Source organism: Pezoporus occidentalis, unplaced genomic scaffold (assembly GCF_034315485.1).
Source record: "Pezoporus occidentalis ecotype Australia unplaced genomic scaffold, CSIRO_AGI_Poc_V1 ctg36, whole genome shotgun sequence".
Lineage (NCBI taxonomy): Eukaryota > Metazoa > Chordata > Aves > Psittaciformes > Psittacidae > Pezoporus > Pezoporus occidentalis.
In genome coordinates, this window is record NW_026915591.1 from 1,787,101 (window position 1) to 1,810,885 (window position 23,785).

The 23,785-nt window shown below is 41.8% G+C and overlaps 1 protein-coding gene across 1 annotated transcript in view; it reads right to left on the reverse strand.

Moving 5' to 3' along the window:
* The window catches only part of RHOJ (ras homolog family member J), a 56,234-nt gene extending 34,497 nt beyond the window's left edge, over window positions 1–21,737 (reverse strand). Inside the window, exon 1 of the mRNA XM_062630746.1 lies at window positions 20,950–21,737. Coding sequence (XP_062486730.1) covers window positions 20,950–21,124 — 175 coding nt within the window. The 5' untranslated portion in view covers window positions 21,125–21,737. The remainder of the gene's footprint in view (window positions 1–20,949) is intronic.
* Window positions 21,738–23,785: the final 2,048 nt, after the last annotated feature.

The following is a 23,785-nucleotide window of genomic DNA, read 5'->3' on the forward strand; positions in this document are numbered from 1 at the left end:
TTAAAACTGAAAACCAGAGGCTATAATAACAGCAAGTGGGATATCAAAGACATGCACAGCAAATGGGATATCAAAGACATGCCCTTCTACTTGAGCCTTTCACTGAATTCAAGAAGGAGGGATGCTGTGAAGGTTGTTTTACTGTGCCTTTTCACTCTCCAACCATCACAGTAGGTTGAGGGTGTAATGGCTTTTGTTGGATATTATTGTAGGTTTTTATTCAACCAGATAAACAGAAGAAAATTTGATAGTATGACTTTCAGAGGTAAAGATGTGCTGCTGGGCCGTGTAAATGATCATTTACTTCCTGCTCAGTCTTGCTTTGGCAGTGTATGCAATGACTGTGCCACATGAATTTCATAGTTTTACAGCTGGCTGAGAGATTAGAGTATGCAATTAACTAAAAACCTGTTTTCTAGATTTTGGGCTGTTGGACGTCATTTAGGCTATTCTGTCAATATGAACTCCTTAAAAAAGGATTCCATTCTGCCCTCAGCTTCCTATTCTCTGTTCCTTGCTAGTCCCTTTGGACTGTATTATTTTTTTCCACACAATCCCCAGCCTTGATGTTTGTAATAGTGGAAGGTTTTTCCTACAGACCTTATTTTCTAAACTTTCTATTATTTTTGTGACCTTCTGGGATACTTTCCATTTCACGAGCATTCTTTGGAAGAATGACCCGATACAGAGAAAGGGTCTTACAGGACATGTGTTTCCACCCGGATACCCTGTCTGTTTAATCCTGCAGTCCCCTTTCCCTTGTTCACGCAGGTGCTGTGTGCAACCCCAGTTTGCACCCACGTGAGCATAGCGCTTTCTCAGAGGTAGGCAGGTTGAGGTTGCAGAGTCAGATGGGGGGTGATGTTTTTGGACTAGTAAGGATGCTGCTGCCAAAAGTAAAATGCCTCTGTCTGCCATCCAGCTGCTTCTGCATGAGCAACAGTTTTAAGGCTTTATCTGCACCTATATTCTCTGAAGGAAGTCTCCTGTATTCTGCACTGTTGTTTAATATGAGGAAAAAAATCTGCTTGGAGTAGACCCTTTTGGGGACTCAAAGTTCCCTTGAGGAATGTGGTCCTGAACCAAAAGCATCAGGTGCAGCTGATCCCAGTAAAGCTCCGAGTTTATGAGTTGGTTGAGGAGGGTGGAAGGATCTCTGGCTAGAGGCCAATCCAAGGCAGGCTGGAGGCTTAGAGCACTGTCCTGTCTACTCTGATTCCTTTGATGTGTAATGGTTGCTGAGTTGTGCAGATCGTGGTCAGGGCCCTTTCTGGTTAAACACAAACCACAGGTATAAAATCTGAATTGCAGAACGGAAACATACTTTTCAGCTGCTGGGCCTGGATGTACAGGAAACCCCAACATTTTACGTGATTTCTGTGTGCTCCAGATAAGTATACTGATGTTATCCGTCAAAAGGCAAGCCCTAGAAATCATAGCTGCCTGGTGTGGCTCATAAAGCCCTGCCATGTGGTCTTCGCTTGTCACAAGTGAAAAGCATGCTTGGTGTTTAGGACACTTACAGAGTAAACATCAGCAACAGTCCATGCACCTTTGATTTTGAGACGTGGCAGTTGTATTTAGAAATACTGCAGACTCAACTTGTTTCCCAAAGTTTGTTTCTAACCCTGTGGATGTTTTAAGAATTGCCATGTGCCCTACTGAAGTTTCCAGTTCAGGTATGATGGGATCAGTGGTGCTACCTGATGTCTGTGCCTATGTAGAGGGACAATGCTTGATTGTTATGAATGAAACCTGTGGGTACCAAACAACATAGGCATTTTGTATGATCTGTTAAATTGAGGAATTAATTTACTTTTCACTTCCATCCCACCATCAAAACAAACTTATATCTAAACCTTCAGCCCATGGTAGTTTTGGTGGGCAAACCCCATGTAATTTGTGCAAAACCAAAGAGGGAGAATGATAATTTCCACTCCCTGTAGACTGAAAACCAAAAAGGTTTGGATTGCTTTAATAGCCCTGATGAGACACAAGAACAGCATCAGTTCATCTGTGCCTGAGTGCTTTAAGCAGAGACACAGCATTGGATTGATGGCAAAAGTGTGTGGCAGCAATTACTGCCATGAGAATTACTCTGGGAGGAAACATAAAAAAATCATTTAACTCCCTCACTGTAAGTTAATTTGGACACACTATATTCCCAGCACAGTTATAAATTTAAAAATAAGAACAGCCAGGGCTGCAGCTGAAAAGGGACTGGATGGTGCAACTGATCAAAATACACTCCAGCATATACTGGAGTATAGTTTACATAAAGCTGCCTTTTAAATCTTACGCCTTTCTTTCTGAAACAAAATATGGTACTTTCAGCCTACAATATGAAATGAGTCATAATATTGCCATTCTGCTCCCAGCACAACAGGAGCATACCTATGGTATGAAGTGGGAGAAATATTTGGCAAGAGGAAAGCTCCAGAAATTTTTTATGGACTGTCAAGACATGCTTAATAAATGAAGAGTGTTATTTTCTTATTGCGTAATTCAGGCTTTCTTCATTCTGGGGTTGTTTCAGCAAAACACGCAAGTGTGTGCCTATCTCTAATTACTGTTTAAACCCAGACTGTTAACATACTTATAGAAAGGACTTTCCTAAGGGTTCAGCCTCCTGATGTGCATGGAGGCAAACATATGCTTACACCTGCATGGGGGCTAAATGAAGTCTTGCTGGTAGATATGGAAGGTGGCTGTTAGTGGCAGAAAGCACATGAGGTTGCAATGGTCTGTGGTCCTTCATACTCTATTTCTGCTATTTCCCTCAGGACAGATTTCAACAATCTCCATCACTTGTGTGAGTATGGACACAGCCAGGCTGTGAGAAACAGCCTGAAGAGGAGTAAAGGGAAAGCCTGGTTGCCCAGCTGGAAAGGTTCTGGGGCACAGGATGAAATCCCCAGCTGTGACAACAGGCATGTTGCCTTCAGAAGACCATATTTCAATGAACAGATGCTGAAACATAGAGAGAAGCAATCATGACGTATATGGCCAGCTGGGAAGTGTTTTTGGCAAAGGAAAAAGGGCTGAAACTTTGAACTCTTCCAGGTGAAACTTGAAGGCAGGAGCAGCTTGTGTGCACATGGAATGGCAGACAGGGTGGCTTGTGGGCAAAGCTTTGGTCTGTGACACAGTTGATTTGGCCTTGATTCCTGCTCTGCAGCTGTGTGACCCTCCCAATGCCAGTGTTTCCCTCCAAATAAAATACGAGTATTGACACAAACCTGCTTTTATGTAAAACCCCTGAGCTCTCATGTATTACTGTGCTTATACTAGAGATTGTTTATGGGTCAAATTTAATATTTACTTAATATATCCTACTACTTAATATTAAATACTGTTACTATTAACTTCGATGCCTCCTGCCCGTAGGGCTATAATGATCAAGATAGTCTAAAATGACAATGGCTCATTTTATTATTCAGCATTCAGTAGTGTGCAATGAATTGTTTAACATTAGGCAGTGTATGCATTATTATGCTGTGGTCATATATGAAATGTGGGTTTTGACCAAACAGCACAGAAATCTCTCTTGCTCTTGGTAATGAGAGCTCATAGAATGGGAGAGCTGATGAACATTTGAAGTCTCCGGAGTGTGAAATAATAATGTCCATCTGGTGCTATTTCTGTGGGGAAATGGCAAAGATACAGTGAGAAAATGGAAAAGATACAAGAATCAAATATTGTTTATATGGCACCAGTGAGAATCACTGAGAAACTGGTTTGGATTGGTTTTAAGAGGATTTCAGAACAAAGGGGTTTCTCAAAATCTCTTCCCTTTCAGAACAGTGACATTCCTCTGTAAACACAGGATCTTCAGACTTTGAGTTTGGGAGGAGATTCTGAAAAACAGAAGGCTTGAGCACTGCTAAGACACTCTGGAGAAATTAAGATGAGAAAACCATCAGGAATTGTATGCCTATATATCTCTTCAAACTTCTTAAATTAAAATGCTTAATGATTACTGCTATGTTTGCAAGGCAGCTGAGGGTGTCTGAGCAGACTCCCTGTTGTTTAATAACAAGATGGATGAAGTCAGACACCTCACAGGATATACCTGGCCAATGATGAATTGGTATCCAGAAAGCCAGTGTTAAAGCAATCTGGGGGCTGGTTATGGAGAAATTATATGTCTGTTTGTAATAGCAGGGAAACACTGGGGACAATTTATTTTGATCCTATGTATAATTTCATCATCATAAGTTTACTATTCACTTTGTAATTCTTTTAACAAGGTGAAACAATAATTTCAAGAGCAGTCCCAGGGCTGTATCCTTTTGAACAGTTCTCCAGCCTCTGTTGCCATGTATGTTCTCTCACTTGGAAAAGCTCTTTCCTTACCTGAGAGTATGTGGCAAACTGCAGATTTTTTCTAGAAAATCTGCTTTCCTTCATAAACACTTTTCTCTGGAGTTTTTCCCACCCCTGTTTCTTCAGACATATTGATCTCCATAGTTTTCTTCCTAGTTTAAGATCTGGGGCTTTTAAAGCCAGCTACATGTCTGGGATATATACATTCTGCAGTTCCAAGAGGGCAGAGGGAGGTATTTCTAGAAATAGGAAGATTACAAAAAGAAAATCTAGTCTTGGCTACCTTACTATAAACTCAACCCATATATATATATATGTGTGTGTGTGTGTGTGTGTGTATTCCCCCCACCCCCCAGAAATGAAGTTTCCCATCTGTCAATGGGTGGACATAAATCCCATTGGATATTGAAAAGGCATCTGGAGTGTATCCATTGCACTCCCTGTGTCAGTGATCATCACCCATTTACCGGATATTTTTGCTGACCTAAGGGAATCTGTGGTCTCCCCTCCAAATGGGTGATTGCACAAATTGTGGTATGTCTAACATGCTCTTCTACAGCTACTAAGAGTCTCTGATATTGAGACTCCTGCTTAGCATTTGTGTTTCTATAGCTAAAGGTTTAATCTGCATCTGAATGAAACATTTTATAATCTAATGAGGTGGTGCTGAGGGATGGGCTTACTGCCATCCTGCAGAGAAGACGCTGATATCTGTAAGAGGACTTTTGGCCATATAAGAACTGGGAGCCTTCAGCAGCTCAGAAAGCTGAATGAGGGGATTTGAACCTCTTGGGAATCAAATGAGGGGAGGGATTTTTCCAAGGAACCCAAAATGTTTATTTTCAAATTGAATTTGAATAAAGTAGCCAGCTCTACAAGGTGCCTTCAAAAACTCTGACTTAAGTTGCCTTAAGAGACAGGGGAAGATGTATATTTTCCATCCTCTCATATCTGGCCACAGCTTGAGGTGCCCAGACAAGAGAGAAAACTCTTCCATCCAACTACATTTTTTCTACCCCAAAATGACTGTATTATACAGCATGAATGTCAAGGTCCAGGTTCCCTCCTGGCTTTGCCCGTTTTATTCATGTGATCTGCCCTTTCTGGTTCCTGTTACTGTTCTCTCTTATTGTTGCTGGTGTAGTCTGGCCCTTACTGGGGTTATGGAAGAGTTGCTTTTCTCTGAGAAGGTATCTGGGAGATTCTCCAACACCAGAGTGCCCCTGCCCCATGCCAAGATGGGATCTATATTCCCCTGCTGATGACCCTCTTTTCTTCTGTATATACTAATAAAACCATGAAGAGAAATAATGCTCATTTACTAGCCCCCAGAACTAATAGGGGTTGCATTTGTCAAATGGTGGCATTAAGACTGTTGTCTTTCTTATCAAAAGGCATCTATGCAAATATTTTAGAGGAAAATTCCCTGAAGTGGAAACTATAGGTACTTCTCTAACTGCATATATAAAGTAATATAACAGAGGAAGAAATCTGGGAATCAACATCGCCAACATATGGATTCTCTGTAATCTAATAAGTCTTTCAAAAATAGATCATGCAATTATTATTATATGAACATTTCCTTGCATCTCCTGCTGATACGTAAGGGGAAAATTGTTATTTCCTTCTTGAGAATTTATTTGTTGTGTGTCATAAATATCTTCATTCTGATTTCCTGGGAGAGTAGCAGTTTGTACAGAAATGCATTAAGGAAATTATCTTCTTTCCCTTACTTTATTCATCTACTTGTTGGCGTTTTATTATATGCCACACATTCCTTCACTTCAAGGGTTTCCTGATTTAGATTTGCTTGACCCCAACTCTGTGAGCCTTCCAGATGAACCCAGCAGTTTGTGTGGGTTCATAGCTAACCTTCAAAAGGATTGCTTAAATATTATTTCCTCTGTTTTCAGTATCAAAATGTATTTACCACCATTTCCTCATACTGAAGATCATCAGACTAAAAGCCAGTATTATGGCCATAGGCATAAATATTTACAGCTAATAGAGACTATATCTAGCCTCAGGTACCCATACTCACCATGCTCACTAGGAAATGAAACCAGTCTCTTTCAGGTTATGTTTCCAGCTCTTCTATGGCAGAAATATACTAGGCACAATTGGTGGTGCCTTTTCATTACCTCTGATGGCTCTGTTTTTATTTTTGCCTGACAGCTCACAGCAGGAGCACATTAAAAAGGGTTGCTCATATAGAAAATCTGAAATTCAAACTTCTGAAATTCAGACACCCCAAATGAACTTACTTAGGTCAGATGTAATTCATATTAGGACAGGATTTTGAGCCCTCTGTTGAGAAGCTCCTGGGAAGGACAGACTGTTTTAAACTCCAGAATGAATCCTTTCTATCAAACAGCAGCATCTTGGTTTGCTAAGGTGACAGATGGTAAAAATGGAGCTATATAGGGGGAATACTGGAAGTGACCAGACTGTAAATGATCTCAGAAACTGCAATATAGGTTGAATTTCAAGTTCAGACTTATTGTACATAACTCAATTTCCCCAGCCACAGTAATGCCCTTCCTAACTTTATACAGCATGAGCTCCCAGTCAGGTCCTTCTTGTATATTCCCTCCATAATATAGAAGCAGTATTACTAGAATGTAGCCACAGACATGTCCCTCCATGTCCACTGGGCATCACAGATGAAGCCCCTGTTCCAGTGTCACTAACTCTGGGAAACACTCACTGAAGCAAGATTGTTTTTGGTGGAAAGAAAATATACTTTGAAAACCTTTGAAAACTCTTAGAATAACTTCCTTCTCCTGGAAATCAAAAGTATGTGGTCTTATTAGTCAGAAATGTGGATTTATTAGTCAGTAATGTGATGACAAAAGTCATCAAAGAAGAGGAGAAAAAACTCACTTTGTAGCTAGCCTGTACCAAAGATATTAAAGACACAGTGAGTGACAGTTTGAAGACTTTTCTCCTAAGAGTTTGCCTGGTTCTACCATCAGGTTTGCTAAGGCTTGCAACTATTGCTAACCTCTCCCTGAAACGGCTGCAGCTCTTGATGTTGAAAGAGCCTAAAACCACACCTGAACTCACATTATTTGAGGTATTTCCCTTGGAAATTTTTGTCTATTGCACAAACATTTCTTTTAAAGGAAGTGGGAGTAAGTTTGCCCTTGAATAATAACGATTACAATACAGTAACTGTAAAACGGATAATAACAGTAACCAACTAGAACTGGCCAGGGGGAAGATAATTCTGCTTTGTGACAACTTCTGAGGTTTTACAATTTGTTTTCATTTTACAATGGAATGAAAACAAAACCTTCAGATACTATGTTTTCAATTTAGGTCTTTCTTGCTGCACTGTCAGAAATAACCAAAGGGCCCTGGATCTCAAGAATTTGTCCTTCCAAGTATTAAAAAAATGCTTCAGCTTTCATGAATCAGCATTTTCTCCTGGTGGGATAGTTTGTCAAAAATGCTCTGGTGAGAACTTTTGCTAACCCCAAAAAGATCAAAATCATGAGTCATATTGTCCAAAACATAGTTGTTACAAGTCACTTGGTTTACGATTTATGGGTTGCTTCTGGACTGTCTTCTCTTAAGCATACCTTTCCCCTCCATCCTCTAAGGATGTACATTTCTTTCCCATCATCCTTATTTTCTGGGTTTTTTTGTTTTCATGCAGCTCCTTGGCTCTTTTGACCTTCAATAGCTTACACACAATGCTGAGCTAATTATTTTATTGTATGTGTGGTAGGAGTTTGCCAGGAAAGGCATGGCTGCTGGATGATCTCTGCAGTGTCTGTAATAGATAGCGGTCACTGAGGGGTGGTTCCATGACTGTACTGCACAAACCTGACTGGCTGCACATTGGTTTTCATTCAGCTCAGTTGGCATTTTCCATTGGGCAGAGCTGACATCTGTCAGAAGGCAAGGACATCTGCTCTCATGTCTAGCCTGGCTGCAACCCTCACCCTCTTGACAGTGCTTGAGGAAATCAGAAGAGACACAAGGTAATAATTATCACTCAGTGCCTGTGGGGCAGCCGCGATATGTGCAATGTCTGTGGCTTGGTTCTGGACCAAGGTATCTCAGAGATGGCTCTGCAGGACCCATATCTAGTTCTGGGCAGCTCCGTGTCCCATCCTGCATCAAGGCGTACTTTGCAAAGACAAACTGTCTTTCTCTATTATTTCAGGTGGGAAGACCCTAAAAATAGCAATGTGGAAAATAAATACCAAGAAAAGGAAACACAGTTACTCATTCTGAAAGATGGAGGGAACTGCAGTAAAGGGGATCAAGACCTGGAAGGACTTAATGTGATGGAAGGTACAAAGTGCTCTCTAGTCAGGTGCTCTTTATATGAGTTGTCTCAGGCACTTCACTGCGACATACTTTGAATACACTTAGCCAGGGACAAGGATCCCTTGTGTCCTCAGCAGTTTCCACCCTGTTAAGCATAATACCAAAATATTTTTTTCCTTGTAAAATTGTTGCAAGACTTGTTTGTTTTTTTGTTTTTTTTTTTTTTTTTTTTTTTGTATTAATCTCTCACATTCATGCATTTAAATAGATGGCAGGGGAGAGAAACCATAATCCATATGGTTGGGAGCACCATATGGAGACAAAAGTTATTCCTGTTCCACCATTTTCTTGGCATTGATTTCCTCTGACAAACATTATTTCAGATTGGAGACCTCATTCTGTATTAACATTCCTTCTTACTCTCTTCTTACTTCCTTGGAAGCATCAGGAGGGACTGACAGTATTGCTACAAGGAGCTCTTTACAGGAAAAGAAATAAATGCGGCGATATGCTTCAAATAATGGAAGAATGAATTATTTCACCATTTTAGCAATTTCCCAGGAGGGAGAGGTTAGGGAGGAAATGCACTTAACACTCTAAAATATTAAAATAACAAGAACCACAGCAACCTCACCCCTCTGGACTTCAACCAAACTGAACAGTTTAGGTTAGGTAAATTTCCAGAAGATGTCCGAGTGGCACACTTCATCAGAGAATATCTCTATGCATGGCAAGGGAAATTCTCCATATTAATGATGTCATGCACTGCCTCAGCTAATTTGGAGTCCTTCCATAAGGTCTGGTTTGTGGAAGATTAGCTTAATATTTTTTGGAATATGAACTCCCCTTCTAATGTTGAGTTTGAGCCTATTTTTGTGGACAGTACTCCTGGCAAATTGCTTTCTTAAAGCTTTATTTCACATGTATTTTTTAATGAGAGATGTTACTCCCTTGTATTCCTGGAACAGGCTTAAAATATTCTGAGCAGTAACTAGAAGACAACAAGATAAAGGGAATTGTACTTGATTTTGATATTTATTGGTTATATACATAGAGCAAAGCACATCAGCGCTGTGAAGGTAAAGGATCATTCTAAGGGCTTAAAAAAAGCATACAAATGCCCTTCTAGATTTTGTTCATGTTTTTGTTGAAAATTTTAATGGGTTTTCAGGTTTCAGGGGTTAAACTAGATAGAAATTACAAACAATTCTATAGTATCCTTTGTGTTTTGATATAGTTGAAAAGATCTATATGTAGTTATAAATAAACAAAAATAAAGACACAATTACAAAATACCTCTCTAAAGGCATTTTTTAATCTACATGTAGATAGACCCTGAGTCCTCAGTGAAATTTACGTGTCTATATGGACCATTTGAGAAGCAGGATTGTACAACCCAACCTGTCAATAGCAGCACTCCTGTCTAAGCTCAAATGGCCAAGACAAAATCCTGGGCATTATTTCCACAAACCATTGCTTGATACATATAGCAAAAAAATAGATGGTCTCAGGAGGCCTTTTCAGTGTGAGTTTACTCCAGAGCTGAGATTCCCTGGTGGAAACACCTCACTTTTTAAGTGAAAAAACAGGTTTCTGTATTTTGCTGCTCATGGACGGTGTCTCAAGCAGCTGGCCTCCCAGAATTATTGTAGAATCATAGAATGGTTTGGGCTGGAAGGGACCTTAAAGATCATCTGGTTCCAACCTCCCTGCCATGGGCTAATACCTAATTTAAATCTACCCTCTTTGAGCTTAAAGCCATTCCCCCTTGTCCTGTCACTACAGGCCCTTGTCAAAAGTCCAGATTTCTTGTCATACCCTTTAGGTACCGGTAAGCTGAAAGGTCTCCCTGAAGCCTTCTCTTCTCCAGGATGGACTCGCAGCTTGTCTCCATAGGAGAGTTGCTCCAGCCCTCTGATCATCCTTTGGACTCACTCCAACAGGTCCACATCCTTCTTGTGTTGGGGACCCCAGAGATGAACACAGTACTGCAGGTGGGACCTCACCAGAGCAGAGTAGAGGGTCAGAGTCACCTTCCCTGACCTGCTGGTCATGCTCCTTTCAATGCAGTCCAGCATACAGTTGGTTTTCTGGGCTGCAAGAGCACTGTCTGCTCATGCTGAACTTCTTGTCAACCAACAGGCCCAGGTCCTTCTCCTCAGGGCTGCTCTCAATCCATTCTCCACCCAGACTCTTATTTGTTCTTGGGATTGCCCCCACCCACATGCAGGACCTTGCCCTTGGCCTTGTTGAACTTCATGAGGTTTGCATGGGCCCACCTCTCAAACCTGTCAAGGTCCCTCTGGATGGCATTAGATTAGAAAAAGACATTGACTCTGGCTACTTATTGGAGGAAAACATACTGAGCTAAGCTAGCCAGTTCTGAAACAGAGATGGGGAGATTGCTCATAATAAACCCAGCGTCCAAAATAGGGAGGGTCTGGCCTTTGAGGACAAAACTGCTCACAGCAGCTGGATGGCTGCCCACTCTGGAACCGGAGCATGGGACAGTCCTTGAACTTAAAACACATTTTCCAATCTTATGGGATTTTCCTTATGATCTGTTCTCAGCAAAGCAGAATTATTACTGTAAATAGATGCTCTTTTTGTCCGATCTCCCAAGGGATAAAAATTAATGTTATGTTTGAACATGTATGTTTTCCCACTCATTGCTGAAGCTGTTCTTGTCCTTAAAGTCTGCAGAAAGCTGAGCATTAGCAGATACCGTTAATATCACTACTTCAAAGTTATAGCTGGATGTCTGTGCCAGAGAGTATTTAATAAGTGACATGGCCTCTGTCCCCTCAGAATTCAGGGGATGGAAAGTAGTTTTAGTGAGTCATCTCAGGCATCCTTCTGCACTGTGGCAGGATCTTGTTGTCCAGCCCCTTTACACATCCCTCTTTAACTCTTCCAGTTGCTTAAGTGCTGCCTCCTATGTTCATGACTGGGACTGTTATTTCCGTGATAAACTCACATGCTGTCCTGAATCAGGAGTGAGGATCCTGGTACAGCTCTTCCTCTCCTGCTCCCAAGCTATCACCCTCTGACTGTGCCTCCTGTGCCACTGTGCTTGGGAATATTTTTACAGCTGTCTACCTCCCTCCTTTGGGAGTTGTTTTTTTTATTTTTTTTCCCAGTGCTTCTCCTATGAGTGAATGGTTTTTCCATCCTTCCCCTCCCCTGAGACCAGTTGGCGTGTTTCATATTTCTGGATTCATTGCTGTGCCAGTCCCCAGGGCAGAAGGGCAAACCTTGGGCAACCTTGCTGCTGGATTTGCTGTTGCACTGGGCCCACACTAAGTCTGGGGAGCTGTGCTAGCTGAAATACCGAGTTCTCACGGTCTTCCGTGCCTTTCGCTTACCTGGGATCCCAGCTACACCACTTTGGCTATGGGGACTAGCTGGGCACACCACCTCCAGCAAGTGCCACAGGGTGCAGATGGTACTGTGTTCCCCAGGACCCTTCTGAGTCTACTTTCATATGACAACTTTCCATGCCCACAGTGCTATCTGACTAAGAAAAGCGATATCTGACTAAGAAAAGGGCTTTGCTGTTGTTCATATATTTGTGAGTATGTATGCTACAGAAGAAATAAATACTCAGGAAAAATCATCACTGCATAATGAAAACTGCATCCGTTTCAGTCAAAGGTGGTAGCAACCACATGGTTAGATTGTATCCTTGGGCCCTCCCTCTTGTTGCACCTACCTGGCTGTATCCTCACTGCTGAGACATGATAGATGGTGCTTGGGACTGCAGTAACAATGATTCATTCTCAGATACGGGAGAGCTTTCTTGTCCACCTAGATACGTGGGAAAGTCATTGGCTGAGGAATGGTGCTTGAGAATGTAGTGCATGTAGAAATTGCACTTAAGGTCTAGTCTTTGCATTCAGCCAAGACTGCTGATAGCATGGCTTGTCTTGGGTGAGACAATTCTGAATTTGAATGCAAGTGGTACTGGATAATAAATAAGCTAATTTTTTTTTTTTAAGCTTTTAATTATTGGACATTATTTAAAAACCCATTTTCCCTGTTCTTATCCAGGGAAAAAAAAGAGAGATGAATGCCAGTTCATTTCATAAATCTGGTCAAGAATTCATTCACTCAGTGACACTTGATATAAAACTTGGGGTGGCAATTCATAAAGCTTTCATTCTTCAGTAACTTCTCCCCTAACTTAGCTGAAAGACCCATAGCTTGCGACACAAGAACAACATATCTGAAAGGAGACTTGTGAATGGTCACTCTTAAGAACAGCCTAGAAATATAATAACTTGGATTTTTTCATTGCAAAGATAAATAAGAATTTGACAGGAGATGTCATTATTGTTTAATGACTTTGTCTGAACAGAACAATTGAAGGAAATATGTTTGCTCTTCCTCATCCCTTGCCATTTCCATGATGTCATTAGGTCTGGCCATAACAACTGGAAAGTTAGAACATAGGAAAAGGCACTGCCTGCAGGGCAAAAGATACACAGTGGTGCATGAGAATAACGATATGTACTACTAGCACAGACATCAAGATATCAAGGTTTATCAAGAGAACAGAAAATGAGATATAAGTTTTAGTGGAGAAATTTTGCATTGACTTACTCAGTAACTAAGCCATTGTTACGATGATTTAGTAAAAAGGCTGCCACATCTGCAGAGATGAAGGAGTCAGTTTGTACATGTCTAGGAATTTTTGGTTTTTAGACTTCTTTGCTAAGTTTTTGTTTTTCTTTCCTGCATGTGGAGCATCTGCTGCTGGAAAGTATCTGTATCTACCTGGCTGTCAACACACACCTGTTCGAGCACCACCTGTGAGTGGTTTTGCCTTCTAAGTGGTGTAGAAGACTGGCCACATGAACCGAGCTAATTATTGATTTTAAGATAATGAATGAATGAGATTGTTAGTTCAGTTGTAGAGATTGTCCTGCATGGGCCAGAAGCCGCAGTTTCAGTTTTGATTTTCTCAGTTGATGTCACCTCCTGCAATGTTTCGCTCCACAAAGAAGTGGAGGGAAAGACTAAGACTGACTATCTTTCAGTAGTGACAAGGAAAGGGTCATTTTCTCGTCACTTCTGCTGTAAATACTTTTTGTGCTCCATGTCTCTTTGCAGCAGTCCATTGCTACATAAGCAAAATTTCAAAATATGTTTGCCCATCCATTTATCAGAAGAATGATTCCAAAAAGTCACTTTCTACAACACTGAGTACAAGAATGCTGGATTGGGCCAAACTCACAGCCCAGGGAGTTAAGTCTTCATCTCTGAGGTAGCAGGGAGCACGTTTAAGATAATTTGCCATTCATCAGACAAAACTTAGGTCTTATCCTGGCCTCTGACAGAAGGTGGTGGTAGCTCACATTTTATTGTGTCTTGCAGAAGTCTTTTTCATTAGCTTATGATAGCACTCAATCTCCCTGATATCTGGTCCAATCTTCCTTTTTCCAAACCTTGTTAAAATTTTGTCCTCTGTAACTTCTGTACAGTAATAAGATCCCTGGGTTAATCACATGCCATGCAAACAAATATCTCTTTTTAAGCCACTTGACTTTCTCATCTTTCCAACCCATCCCCTCTGGACTGTGACTGACCTTAAAAAAAACCCCATCATAAGACATCCAAACCACTAATACACATTCAAATAGTCTAACTCCTTGCTTAGTATGTTTTGTATTTCCTATTGCCCTTCAAACGCCACATAGCTAATACAAAATAATAGACAGAGGGGCTTAGGTGGAATTTAAGGTAGATAAGTCTGGATGAAATAACATGGCTGCTTCATCTATTCCTCTAATTCCCGGCACTATCCTTCCTGATGTGCATTGTAGTTTGCTTATTCTCTACATCTAGTTTTTAGACTGTAAATGTTGTTCATGGGCCAGTGTTGTTCCCTGCTGTGCTTGACGCACAAGGATAACTATTTGACTGCTGATACTGGATGAAGAAATGAATTCTCTTCATAGGACTGTAGCAGCTTCTGGGTTGAGTCCTGGGCGATCAGCAGGATGCTGGTGGGTATGTGACGGATAGGTGGAGAGCTCTATTGTGTCTCTTTGTAACATAAAGTTTGTCAGTGTAAAATCAAACCAGGGATGGCAACAGTACAAAGAGAAGCTCTGTAACAAAGACAGAGGTAGGAAGCAGTTCAGGTGCTGCAGACTCCTACCCAGCCACAGCTGCATTTCAGTAATGCCAGGGGACAACAGGGACTTTGTCACCACAGTGCTCAGACCACTGCTGTAGAAACAATCTGCCCTGAGTAAATAGGATTACAAAGCATGCACACACCTGTGTCTCCAAGGGCTCCAAGTGGATCGTGCACCCGCAGGACAATACAGGGATGTGGGTGAGGAAGAGAGATATGAGCGATAGTTATCTCAGGTCTTTGCATACACTAAAACACCTTCAGAAGGAAAAGGTCTTAAGATGCTTGGGGATGTATAAGGTGCCTGTTTCATCTGAATGTGGAATAACCATGGTGAAAAAAAAAAAAAGCACCTTTTTTTGGTATGAAGACTGTCTAGTCTTCCTGGATGTGAAAAAGCTTGAGGATCACTAGAACTCCTCTGGTTTATATGACACAAGACAAAATAAAACCTTCTGTGGGGAATCTAAGAATTAGCAGTTCTGTAAAATTTATCTTCAAAAGAGTCAGCTATGAAAACCTTTGAATTGCACTGGTGGGTTTTTGTTGTGTTGTACCTTCCATGTTTTATTGAGATCCCTCATTTATTCTGGATGATACCAGGAAGATTGGCAGAGAAGTCCTTTTAGCTCCTGAGAGGCAAAATTAAAATATCTGTTCTGTAGCTGCTAGTCTAAAGAGCCAGATCTTAAAAGAGTCACTGCTTTCTTGTCTCACGGATAAAGTTCAAATCTGTACCATCAAAACTGGATGAACATTAAAAGGAAAAAAAAAACCAAACAACCCACACTGCAAGCATCTGTGCAAATAAACATTACAGCTCTCTTCCAGTGCTATTTATAGCTCTTTCAGTTTAATGACCCCAAACATTGCATGAAGGGTTTGTCTAACGTGCTACCAAAGCTTTTTATAGGAGACAACTGCCTCAAGAATGTGGTAGTGTGAAGGCTCCCACAGCAGCACCCATACAGAAATTGCAAATCTCCTTAGGCAGTCTCTTCCTGTCTAACAAAGTTTCAACAGGGAAATAAAGCAATGGTATAGGGTTTCAGCCATTGCTTACACATGATGGCAAGCAGGGTTGAAATCGGTGTGAGTTAGCAATCAATTAAAAATAACTAGCACATCAAAAGTGTAGAGAGATGTGCTTTTGTGACTGCAAATGGAGAAATTTGGGAGTTACAGTTCCCATCTGTTTTCTGCAATGTCTTGGTTAGTGTTTCCTCCCACATGGGGAGAAGGTGCAGGGCAAAGCTTTTCAATGCATGAGCTGTCTCCCTTGGGTGCTCCTGCCTGCCCCAGGACTGAGAGTGGCCAGCCACTGACAGCGCCATGATCAATAACAGCACACTTCCAACTGCTCTTTTTCATGCGCGGATGTAAGGAACACAGATTTGAGTCAGTGCTGTGGCATACAGGCAGGGTTTAATGTATTTATGGATCTGCACAGGCACAAGTGACTGCTATGGGCAAGAGTAGTAGTACTGCTCCTATTCTGATAAAAATGCCAGAGAAAAAGACTCTTTTCTTGCATGGCTTGCCTGACTAGTAAGGCTGTGATCACTACTATGAGAGACCAGTGAGCACCCTGGCCCACTTCAGTGCAAAGTCAGACAAATTAGATTGAATCATCATTAAAGAACAAAACCCATGTCTGCTAACAGTAATTAACATCTGTCTTCTTCTATATTGCTTTTAATTTACAGAGCTTCAGTCATGGCTGAACTATTCTGTATGCTATTCATTAGCTGATCACATGCCACTGCTAATTTTTTTCAAATGGGTTCACTATATAAATGCTCACCAGTTTGTCCCGACATATGAGGGGAGGGAGGTTCATATTTATTCTATATCTACTTTATGAATAGAACAGAATAATTTGAGTTGGAAGGGACCTACAGTGATCATCCGGTCCAATTGCCTGACTACTTTGAAGCTGACCAAGTTAAAGCATCTTGTTTAGGCCATTGTTCAATTCCTTCTTAAACACCGACAGGCTTGGGGCATTGACCGACTCTTTGGGAAGCCTGAATATAAACTTATGGAGGAATATAAACTTATGGAGGAATAAATTTCATGCTAAAAATTGCTGGGGTTTTAGGGTTCATGAATACCAAATGGGAGGCTTGGTGGCTGCCTAAGTAACAACACACATCTCACTTCTTCATTTCACAGAGCAAGCCAGTTAATTTTGGTATTATTAAACCAACTTTGCTAGTTGAATTGAATTATTTTGTTGGTACAACCTCAGCCATAATTAAACATTTATAACCTCACATAGCTAGACACAATACAAGTCACCCCGACTGAGAGACCTTTGCTCATGGAAAATCGGCATCTGATGTTCGAAAGACAGAATGGAACCAGCATGTTAAAGCATCTACTCACTATCCAAACGGCCTCTATTGTTACAGTTATTGCCAGTAATATCCTGTTTGTCACTAGGATAGCACTTTGGTTTGCCTGCCATAGAAATAGCATTTACTTCGTGGTTAAACCCTTTCAGTGTGGACCTTTGGAAATTCACCAAATGTGAGGGAACCCCAGGGCTCTGATCTCTAGAAAAACCTCTTCAAAATGCCTTGATAGGTAACCAAACTTGTAAACTTCCATACATCCAACAAAATAAACCATTTTTGTATCCAAATAACAAATTCGCCTTTCCCATCTGTCTGGCATTGCCTCTGACCCTACTCTACATCCATCACATCCCAAGCCTGGCAACAGGCCCCGAACAAATTTGCTTTTGTGGACTGTGGGTGGAATCTGTGGCAGAATATTACTAGTGTGGAGCTAATAACTGGTTTGGACTTTGGTACAGTGCAGCTGCATGCATGGTGAAACACGAACAGCTTTTCTTCCCAGACATCACCATATCTGAGTTGTAAATGTTGCATGAGTTGTCTGCAGGAAGCCTGCTCATTCCTTAGGTGAAATCCATCTACTGCCTTTGATTTCTTACAGGGATGTTGGGCCCAAATTTTGTAGTTTTTTTCAAACCCTTTTATGTGAAAGGTACTGAATAAGTACTGTACAGGTCTAATACTGTTGGAGCTCAGCCCTTTGAAATGCTGGTTGCTTCCTCTTGGCCACCCTTGTCAGTATGTTCACCTGCTTCACCTGTCCCATGGAAACCTGCCCAGGGAAGGAGCTAAAAAGATGCAACACAGCAGGGCAAGTACATGTAGCTGCAGGGCCATGAATGGTTAATGCCTTGGCCACAGCAGTGGTGCATCTGGAGCTTTTCCCAATGCTGGGCTGGATAGTATCACTGTCTCCCCCGAGTTGCTGGAGTTGTGTCAGTGAGAAACTACTCTGAGATCACTACTGGAGTCCTCAATTTTTAATGCTTTCCCCTCTCCCTACTTTTTCCATTAGAAAGAAGGAAATTGGTAAATGCCCTGGGACTCACAACCAGGCTGTGATCTGGTGAGGCAAGAGGGAGAGCTTGCTAACGCACCACTGCTGGTAACAACGTGTGGGTGAAAAACCTTCAATGGAAAGTGCAACTTCACAAAAATCTGTAGCAATTAATTGCTTTTGAGCATTTCCAGCATGGAAGACCAGAATCAAACGGTTTCAGCTTGTTTGGAAAAGTTGAAACAGTTGGATTTGGCAGAGGCAAGGGCAGGGGCAGAAAAACTGGTTCCCTGGGGTAAATTCAAATGTGATTTTACAGAGCCTCAAGCACCCTGCAGGATCTGCCTATGTATGAAGGCTCCCTCCATGCCATGGTGCCTGTGGTATCACCATGCCCATGGTACTGCTGTGCCCATGGTACCGCTGTGCCCATGGTACTACTGTACTACCTTTCCTCTCGACTATGGGCTGCCATGGCTGAATGGGCTGCTGCTACAGAATATCCTGAAGTCTGTAATCTCAGCAGTAAGGTTGCCCCAAGCGATCTCTTTACTCTCTCAATACCCACAGTATTTTAAATTATGTTATGTTTTATGCCATGTAATATTTTTATGTTTTATGAGTGGGACTTTTTCTGCTCCAGAAGTAATTTCCACTGCTCAATTCTATGTGCAGTTTTGTAGTGAAATTGGTTTAATAAATGATGGGATTTCTCAAAACCCTGAAATTACATCTTTGATCAGTACTAGTTTTGACCACTGACGCTGAATAGGTTTTTTCTTAGAATAACATGTTAATATACGAAGCTATATTTTTCCCTTATCTTTCTGAACTTTGTCATTGAAAGCATTCTTAGTTTATATTTATGTGCTGTAAATAGCTGGAGATATTTTAGATGTCTAACTCTTCAAACCCTGAAAATGTAGCTTGATTTCAAACTGCATTTATGCTGCTTTTACCTGATACCCTGAGGAAATAAGGATTACACAGTGACATTCTTCATCTTCCCATCCTTCTCTCAGCCCTCCTCTCTGTCAGTAACTTTTGAGCCCACTGGCAATTTCTACTACTTCTGGCAGAGAGGGAAAGAAATTGAAGCAAGCCCTTGCAAGTCACCTGCAGTTGGGTAGGGAAGAGAAACTCAGCGTAGTGCCTCCGCCGAGTGCCAGCCTGCCTGTCTTGCATCAGCACCTGTGTGTGTGCACAGCTCCATGGACACATGTGCCCCAGCACTCACACCAAAACCACCCAGCCACAGGCTGATGCATAGGTGGTCTGGCACCAGCTATTGCACACAGAGGTACTTGCAGGGCACAGAGAGAGAGAAGGGCTGCAACTGGTATATAGCTGGGAAGCGGAGCTGTGAGGGATAAGAGAACTCAGTGTTTCACAGGAAAATGGGTGCTGTTGCACTATAAGTCATAGATTTGCACAGCCAGGCTTCCTTAGGGTTTTTGGCTCATGCAAGTGTGTGTTTAGAACATGCAATATGCTTTCCTATATCTTGTTTGGGTAAAGGTTCTTTTTTTTTTTTGTTTGGTTTGTTTTGTTTTGTTTTTTAAATGGTTGTTTATCTGGTGGGAAGGGTAGAGGGAAGAAAGTGTTGCTTGCATTAGAAGTGATGCTGCCCACTCTTGTGGAGGAACAGGACTTCACATTTCCATGGATCAGATTCTGCGATTACACAGCTTGCTTGTTTGGCCAGTTCATCTGCTAAACCTGACATGAAGCCAGAATGAAAGCAGAGATTTTCCCATTACAGAATACCAAATCTATGATAAGCCATGGCATGAAAATTCAGTTTTTAAGGAGGTGGGGAGAGAATGAGGGAAACTCCAACTGTTGCTGCAAGATAAGCAATGAGTTTTGCAGTGCTTCTAGAATCTGTTCTTCAGGGATCTCATAAACAACAACTGTAAGCCAAAGGAGCAGTGAGAGAAGAAAACCAGCAGAATCTGGGATAGGAAAATTTAAGCAGAAGTTTGAGCAACAGTTTTAGCCTAGCACACCAGCTGCATGATAACTTTGGACACAGCTGGGTAATGCAAGTAATTGCTACAGAAAGAGCCTGTGAATATTGTACTTAAATCTGAGTCTGTTTTACACAGCGATGCAGTGAACACCATTGATGATCTTGATTATGTTCGTATTTTTTCTTATACTTACAAATTCCCTCACAAGAAAGTACTCAAACCAATCACCACTTCTGCTTTCCCTACAATCAAGTTATAGCATTAAAATCTATTTATAGATGGAATAACAAATGTCTCTGAAAGGAGTTACACTCTGACAGCACAGAAAGAGACTATGCTGGTTTTCTCAAAGATTACTGCTTAAATAGGATATATTCTCAAAGATTACTGCTTAAATAGGATATAAATATTGCAATCTATGCATCTTTTGCCATGAGGCACAAGATCACCAATAGCACATATTTTTATGTGTATATACATGTAGTCTTTATAACTGCAGCCTGCAAAGTTCATAACTTCAGAATTTCAGAAGCAAACCAAGAATAAAAATTGAGGGAGGCAGAATTGTATTTGTTGTCCCAAAAACCCAGGGGATTTGACTGCATCCCTAACACTGGTTATTCACCAAAACTAAAATAAAAATTGGAAACAAACAAATAAATTCTCTGAATAAATCCTGCATTGCCCCAAATATATAAGCTGCCATCTAAGCTGCCTGGCTACCACCCAGGCCTGAATCACATTCTTGGACAAGAAGTAACCCATGCACCCCCTTTGAACAATCCTCTCCTCTCCTGGAGATTCCTTTACCTCACACCTGGCTCTGCTGCAGTCCTCAATTAAACTTCTTTTAAAATGCTTTCTTACCTGCATAGTGGTCAAACACAGTGGGGACATACTCCTCTGGGAAGGCATCATTGGCATAACTCATCAGCAAACAGGTTTTCCCAACTGCACCATCCCCAACCACCACACATTTTAACATCTTCTTCGCGTTATTGCTGCTCCCGTCAGTGCAGTTGTCATTTTCCTTGCAGTTCATTCTTGCTGTTGCTGCTGCTGCCGCTGCTCTTGCTTCTCCCAGGACTTCCAAGTGCACATGAAGGAAAAATGAAGTGCGATTGTATTGACTTTTCCTGAGTTTGATGGGGGGGGGGGGGGGGGCAGCAAATCTCAAACTCAGGAAATCATACTAATGTTTCCAGGCTGTCACAGCCACTTCTAACAATTACCAGATCAGTAAAGAGAATCATCGAGGTGAATAAATTAAATATACAGAGAGAAATATCATTAAAAAGCTATCTGTCCCTTCTTACTCGTCAGAGTCAGGAAATCTTCATCCTGCTTGGGAGTTCTCAGTATTTATTGCGACTTAAAAAATATCAGCAGCCTGCAGCTTTGATTCGCGTTTCCCTTCCTCCAGCTTGGCTGCAGGAATCAGGGATTCCTGTTAAATCCACTCCATTTTCCATTTCATTTCTAACATGGAGGAGAGCCTGGAGGTTTTTAATGGAGTTTTTCCTTTCTTTCTCCAGCTTGCTGTGTGTCAGGAAATCATGGGTTTCCTGCTGAATTCCATATTAGGATCAGTGGGCTTGTGAAGGGCTGCAAACAATGGGAGCTCTGTGTGTATTTGTACTTTGGAGGAACTCTGCCAGGACATGGAGAAAGAAAAACACTAGAGGTCTCTCTGCAGACCCAAGTTTTTAGGCTTCCTGCTCCATCCCGTGCTCCAGCCGCTCTCTGGGCTGCAGCGCTGGGACCGGCCGGGAGGATTTCGGAGAGGCTGTGGAAGTCACGGGTGCTGGACCTACACAGCCAGGCGGGGTGCAGGGAGGCTGCAGGCTGTGCTCATGTCTCAGGGTTGTCTGTCGTTCCCAGATGCCATCTCCTCTGATTTTGGATAGATATTTTCTTCCATTTGGGAGGTGAAGAGGGGGAGGTAGAAAGGCAGACAGGAGGTATAGTAGGTAGGTAATAGTTTAAGGTCATCTTTCTGTGTCTATAGCTCTTTAAAGAATTTGTCATAAAGAATAAATAATTGATTTTTCCATTCGGGCACTCAGGAAGTTTATTTCCTCTCAAACACACGCGCGCACACACACACACACACACAAACAACCAACCAAAAAGAGGGATTTTTCCCCTCCTAGAGTATGCACGTATATACAGAGAGAGAGAGAAAAAATGTGAAATTAAAAGCAACAGAAATTAAAAACAAATATAAAAAGTTAAACACCACATAGCAATCTGTGGAAAACCAGCTTTGAACTGTGTGATTCCTGTCCCCTCTCCTACTTTGTTTTGTCATTTCAAGTGCCTCCCAAGTCTTTCTTCCATTTAAACACATAACAATGTATATGCGCATGAGGCGCCAAGCTCCTTGTTCCTTGCACAGGAAAGATTTTGCTATTTCCGGGAGAAACGAGCCATACACTAACATAAACCCCAGTATAGCAGCTCAGCACATCCCACTGGCTGTGTTTCCCTTCCACGAGAATTGAAGGCTTTGAAAGGGGGAAACACTCCCCGCTGGGACTCCACCGGGAAGCACACTGGTGCTAAACGGTTCTGCTGCCTTGCTCATGCCTGCTTGGAAAGAAATGCCCAAAAGCACATACAGGCTTGGAGCAACGCGCACCTGAAAGTGTAAAGACCAAAAAACCTTCCAAAGGAACTGTCTTAGCCCCAGACTGCAGAAGTAAAACACAACCTTAATAATGAACCTCTTTAACCCCAAACTGTGTGTTCGTCAGTTTTTGGACACTTGATTTAGCTGAACAGGGTGCTGGGCCACCTAGTCTAGATCGTACTGTGCCAAGACAGATTGGACCAGATGATCTATGATTTTGCTGTGAAGGGACACAGCAGACCCACCTGCAGTCTCCCCTGGACAGGCTAAGCCCCACCACTGTCAGAGCTCTTCAGTGATCTAACTGTATGCTGGACATGCTTTGAACACCTTTTCCAAGAAGTGACAGATGGATAAAACATGTAAGCAGTGTTAAACAAGGTTGGTTTATTTACCTGGAGAGCCCCAGGGAGCTTTACTTCCTGTCTCTTATCAGGAGTCTTGGTCATTCAGTAATTTGTGCACAATGTCTCATGTTCTTAATCTTCTTCATGTCCTCTTCTGTGTTGACACCAGGTTTCTCAGTAGACAGTGTTAGGCTTAGCATCACAACCACCGATACAGGGCATCACTACAGGGTTTCCCACAGTTAGAAGTTCAGGTGGCGACCTCTTAACTTCAAAACTACAGCCCAGGGCTGAGGTTTACCCAAGAAAACTTGTGAGCTCTGACCACCTAAATCCTCATTCTCTAAGCATTTACTCTGCTGATCTTTTCCACCATCGGCAGAACAGCTGGGTCATCGTGAGGGGTATCAGTGTTACAGGGATTTACTCTTTAAGCTTCTTTCTAGTTGCAATTGAGGTCAAAATCCAAGCCTCTGGCTCTGTTTAGCGATTTTGTAGCTGAGTAGATAAAAACACTACTTTGGCACGATGAAGCTGCCTACAAACGGCAATGAGGAAGTCACAGGGCTATTGGTAATGATTAGCAAAGCTCAGAAGGTCTTGTGATTTTATCTTGATCCAGGGCTTTTTTGCTCTTTCACTAATCAGGTTAGAATTGGTCAGGTTTGCTCACAAGATCTCTGTCATTCCCATCTCACAAATCCAATAGGAGCTGGCTGGTTCC